The 5,424-nt window shown below is 42.1% G+C and overlaps 1 protein-coding gene across 4 annotated transcripts in view; it reads right to left on the minus strand.

Moving 5' to 3' along the window:
- The window catches only part of Ulk2 (unc-51 like autophagy activating kinase 2), an 85,867-nt gene that overhangs the window by 6,736 nt on the left and 73,707 nt on the right, over positions 1-5,424 (minus strand). For all 4 annotated transcript variants that reach the window (XM_021175563.2, XM_021175564.2, XM_029483193.1 and 1 more), the window contains 3 exons: positions 2,201-2,379; positions 682-800; positions 250-407 (listed from right to left, as the gene is read on the minus strand). In XM_021175563.2, coding sequence (XP_021031222.1) covers positions 250-407; positions 682-800; positions 2,201-2,379 — 456 coding nt within the window. The remainder of the gene's footprint in view (positions 1-249; positions 408-681; positions 801-2,200; positions 2,380-5,424) is intronic.

A 5,424-nucleotide genomic window follows, 5' to 3' on the forward strand; every position in this document is an offset into this window, starting at 1 on the left:
TTTTTTTTGTTATTTTGAGTCATGGTTTCTCTGTGTAGCCCTGGCTGTCCTCAAACTCACTCTGTAGACCAGGCTGGCCTAAAACTCACAGAGATTTTCCTGCCTCTATCTCCCATGTGCTGGAATTGAAGACATGTGTCACCACACTCAGCAGGATATAAATTCTTAAAGGACAGATCATTTCAAGTATTTAAAGACACCCAGAGAGAAGTACTACAGTTATAAAATATCAAGCCTTGAAAGGTTTACCATTTCCACAGCACAATTATAGATGAGTTTCTCTGCAGTCACACTGTTGATTTCATCAATAAATCTCTGTTTATCGGAGAAGAAGCGATTCAACTTTTCTGTAAGTTTCTTGCACATGGTGATGCAGAATTTGTATCTTTCATTCAGATTTTTAACAACTGAAACAAAGTTGATATTGGAATTATTTTTAATTTCTTCCAGAAGTACCATAGTGACATGTACCTTTCCCCCCGCTGTTGGAAGGAAAGTGGCACTACATGCTCACTGAAGGAAAAGCTGGGAAGTCAGTTCTGTGATCTCTCAGTACAGAAAGACAGATCCAGCACTCCTGACTTCTCTGTATCAAGTAAACATATTAGAAACAAAACATCAGCGGACTGACTCTGTGGGACACAAAGGCCCTTGGGGCTGAACACTACACGTGTTCTGTACCTTGTTTCACAGCCATGGATGGGCTCAGCTTCCCAGACTTGACCTGAGCTTTGGCAAGATGCAGGGAAGCCGCCAGCAGCTGTGCCGCCTTCATGTACAACACCAGCTGCTCCACCCGCCTGCCGGAAGACAGGAGCAGAGAATTATCCTGGGAAGTGACCCACAAGACTCAGCATGCTAAATATCAGGCATCCATCCAAACAGCTTTTCTAGGGGACTATGTCCTCATTTTTCCCACCATGAGAAATGATTTTCCTATGTAACCCAAGCAGGTCTCAATTTATTAATCCTCCAGCCTTAGTATCTTATGTGCTGGGTATGGAACACACTTGGCTTCTTCCTGACTTTTCAATATATATATATATATCCTGAAGGAAGAAGAACTTGTATGGAGAAATATATGAGAACTTTGAATATTATAGGAACACTGAAACAAAAATATGTATAACCTCTTGGTCATCAAATATCTTCAGTCGTAAATTTTCAGAGAGAGGTAATGCTAAGGTTGTGTAATAAACTCCTGGCTAACATATCACACAATAAAACAACTTATATTTTCTTGCAACTATTAAAAATGAGACCTGACTTCTAACAAATACCAATGCCTACATTTAGATACAGGGTTATAGAAAGCATAAAGAATCTGGTGGTGTGGATAGCACCTGAGTTGCTTGTATTTTGATGCTAATTCCACTCTCCTGGGAGGGGCTGCGAAGAAGGAATGAGTCACATACTTAGGTGACTTCTTTTTTTTTTTTTTTTTTTTTGGTTTTTTGAGACAGGGTTTCTCTGTATAGCCCTGGCTGTCCTGGACTCATTTTGTAGACCAGGCTGGCCTCGAACTCAGAAATCCACCTGCCTCTGCCTCCCAAGTGCTGGGATTAAAGGCGTGCGCCACCACGCCCTGCTCTTAGGTGACTCTATAAACCATCCCCTAATGAATAAAGGATTCAATCACTGGGCAAGTAGGAGGGACTTCCCAGTTGGATAGGGCAAGAGAGGAAGCAGAAAGGAGAAAGGGTCCTTTTGCACAGGGATAGTGTGAGGACAAGATGTAGCTACTAGTGTCTCCCTGTTTCAATGGCGAATCTGTCAGGATTCGCCACCTGAGGATTTAGATTTAATATGGCTTACAAGATTAGGATTTTAGTTGTTGCACCCAGTGATTGAGTTACCGTTGTTTCTGAACTAAGTTTGTGTTGTGTTTTCCTTCATGTGATGGCTCCTCTGGGTTCAAGAGAGAAAGGTATGGTGGCAAAGCAGGGGGTTGCCAGATGTGCACCACAAAAGGCCATGGAGGTTTTGTAGTTTGGGGCTGGTATAGTAACAACCTGCCAGTGGGAACTTAGCGAGCTGTGTATAGAGATTTCAGATCTCTGAGTCTGAGAGTCTCCAGGAGATAAAAGAACTGGCCAGTGAGACACTGGGGCTGAGAGTAGCTGGGTGTAGCAAGGGGAACTTGCCATTCTTTTCAATATTTCCTGCAACAATCTGGAAATGAATGACAGGAGGTACCTACCCCCAATCTTTGCTTAGCTGGCTGATCTGGTCCACAACTACACTCTCCTGAATCTGGTACAAGGACACAGCAGATGTGCACAGCTCAGGGTTCCCACCCCTCACTGCCGTCAGGTCCAGCACACACTCAGTAAACATTAACATCATGTTCAGATGGCGTAAGGTGTCTGTGTGCTCTCGCTGCAAAGGCAAGGTGTTTTATAAGATTTTAGATTAAGGATTTAATTGAAGTATATATACAACGTTTTCCCATATTATGAATGTTGGAATGATCAAAGAAAATCAATGTTTTTAAATTTCAGAAATCTGTTAGAAAATAAATACAAATCAAACCAAATATTATGCCTGGATATGTCTGCGTGTCTTACAGCACCCACGTAAGTAGGCTGCCAACTGTGCCTTTACTAGGAAAATAAGACCAAACTAAACCAAAACCTCAATACTTGAATGAATGTATGTAAAGCAAAACATGACAAAACAGACATCAGGAGTACAAGGGAGGGCTGGGAAGATGGCTCCGTGGTAAGTGCACAGGCTGCTCCTATAGAGGACAAAGGGTAAATCCCTAGCACTCACAGGGTGGTTCACAGACACTTGTAACTCTAGGTCAGGGGGTCTGATGCCCTCTCTTGAACGACATGGACAACAGGCAGACATGTGGTACACGGACATCACACAGGCAAAACATTCATATACAGTAAACAAAGTAAAATGTTAAAAACTGAAAAATGACAGGGACAGTTGTGGACGGTCCAGACGTAGAGAGATGCCCAGCAGGCAGACGCACTTGCTTTGCAAGCTTCAAACTCTGAGCTTAAGATAGGAAAAACATCCAGAAACCCATGGGCCAGCTATCTAGGAGTGCACATTGCAGCAGAAACAAAAGAGGTACTGCTTCAACACAGTCTAGAACCAACTCCCAAAAATTATCCTCTGATCTCCGTACGGCATATATATGGCACCTACACTCCCATATAAATAATAAACTTAAAATGGAAAATATTACAAGGATACTGTTTTTTTTTGGGTTTTTTTTTTTTTTTTTTTTTTTTCGAGACAGGGTTTCTCTATATAGCCCTGGCTGTTCTAGAACTCACTTGTAGACCAGGCTGGCCTCGAACTCAGAAATCTGCCTGCCTCCCAAGTGCTGTTATTAAAGACGTGTGTGCCACCACGCCCGGCAAGGATACTCTTTTTTTTTTTTAAACCGGTTTGTTTATTTATTTATTTATTACATGTGTGTACACTGTGGCTGTCTTCAGACACACCAGAAGAGGGTGTCAGATTATGGGTGGTTGTGAGCCCCCATGTGGTTGCTGGGATTTGAACTCAGAACCTTCGGAAGAGCAGTCAGTGCTCTTACCCACTGAGCCACCTCGCCTGCCCCCGTCTTCCACTGTCTGAATAGCAGGAATTACAGGTGCTGCCACCAAGAGCTACACCTCTTTATGCCTCAGTGAGCGTATTGACTTGTTCTTTTAGAAAGTTTTTAGTTAAGAGTGATTCACAACCAAAGCTCTGCTTTTCTGTGGCCTTCTTAGTTACTGATGAGAGCATGGGGAGACACTCTGCAAAATGTCCTTTCAAAACAAGTATTCTAGAACTTTCTTCTTTAGTTATAAATGAACTTTAAAATCTCAAATAAGACTAAACATTTCTTCCCAATATGTGTGTGGTAGGGGGTAGTATGTGTGTCTTTTTTTAATCAGTATCCACTTGTATTTTTGTATGTCTGTGTGACTGTAAATGTGTGTGTGGATGCACACACTTCTGCATGAATATGGAGGTCAGGTGAGGATGCTAGGCAGCCTCCACCACTCTCTGCCTATTATTCTTAGGTAGGGTCTTTCTCTGAACTTGGGTTTCCTATTTTCTCAGAGAGGCTGTAAGTCAGCAGCCCCAGTGATTCCTCCAAACTAATGGAGTTATAGGTGTGAGTGGGATACCTGGCTTGTAACCTGGATGTTAGGATTCAAATTCTGGTCCTCATGGTAAGTGTTCTAAACCACTGACCTTCTCCACAGCCTATACCTTATGTTTTGTGACAGGATCAGCCCTTAAATGTGAATCTGTGATTCAGACAGACTGGCTGGCAATTAGCTTCGGGAATTCACTCCCTCAAGGCTGTGGTTACAAACATGCCACGTCTCTTTTTTATTTGGGTTTGGGGACCCAAATTCAGGTTCTTGTATTTGTGCAGCAAGCACTTTACTGAGTCATCTCCTCCAGCCTTCCACGTTTCTCTGAGACAGGAGAATAAAACACATTTCTAAGTGTCTCTTAGCTGTATGGCAGTGTGTTGGACTGTATTCCCCAACATACAGAGTGTTATCTTTAAGCTGGGAGTGAGGAACAACTGCAAAATCACAGTAACTACCTGTGGTTCTAGATGTGTGCTCAGCACGGGGCAGATGACGTGTAGTGTTTTACTTTCATGCAGAGAAAAGTACTGACCTCTGAGTTATAAGCATCTAGTCTGCTTAAGCAGGGCTATTTCTATGTTAATGGCTAACCTGGTATTATGGTTTATTGTTACTATTATTATCGACATAGCATCTTACCTTGTTGCCTGGGTTGACCTCAAACTCAAAACCCTACTGCCTTGACTTCCAAGTGCTAGAATTACACAGGTATGTGCCATCATGTTGGCATAATTATTTTTTATTTTATAACTTAATTAATATTTCTATTAATTCTCTGAGAATTTCATATACTGTATTTTCATCATATTTAACACTAATTCCTCTTCTTAACTCCTTTCAGATTCATCTCCACCTCCTTACCTCCTAATCTTCATTTCTACTCTTTGTTTGTTTGTTTGTTTGTTGGTTGGTTGGTTGTTTTTTTGAGACAGGGTTTCTTTGTGTAGCCTTGGCTGTCCTGGAACTCACTTTGTAGACCAGGCTGGCCTGGAACTCAGAAATCTGCCTGCCCCCATTTCTACTTTTTAAAAAACGACCAAGTCCAATTTTTGCTGTCTATATACTCCGAGGTGTGGGCCATCCACTGGAGCTACAGAGATCACTTTTTTTTTTTTTTTCGTCTCCCCATGTCCATAGACTGGCATCATTTTAAAATTTATGTTTAGACGCATTTTTTGTTTTTTGTTTTTTGTTTTTCGAGATAGGATTTCTCTGTATAGCCCTGGCTGTCCTGGAACTCACTTTGTAGACCAGGCTGGCCTTGAACTCAGAAATCTGCCTGCCTCTGCCTCCCGAGTGCTGG

This window comes from Mus caroli, chromosome 11 (genome assembly GCF_900094665.2).
Source record: "Mus caroli chromosome 11, CAROLI_EIJ_v1.1, whole genome shotgun sequence".
Taxonomy (NCBI): domain Eukaryota; kingdom Metazoa; phylum Chordata; class Mammalia; order Rodentia; family Muridae; genus Mus; species Mus caroli.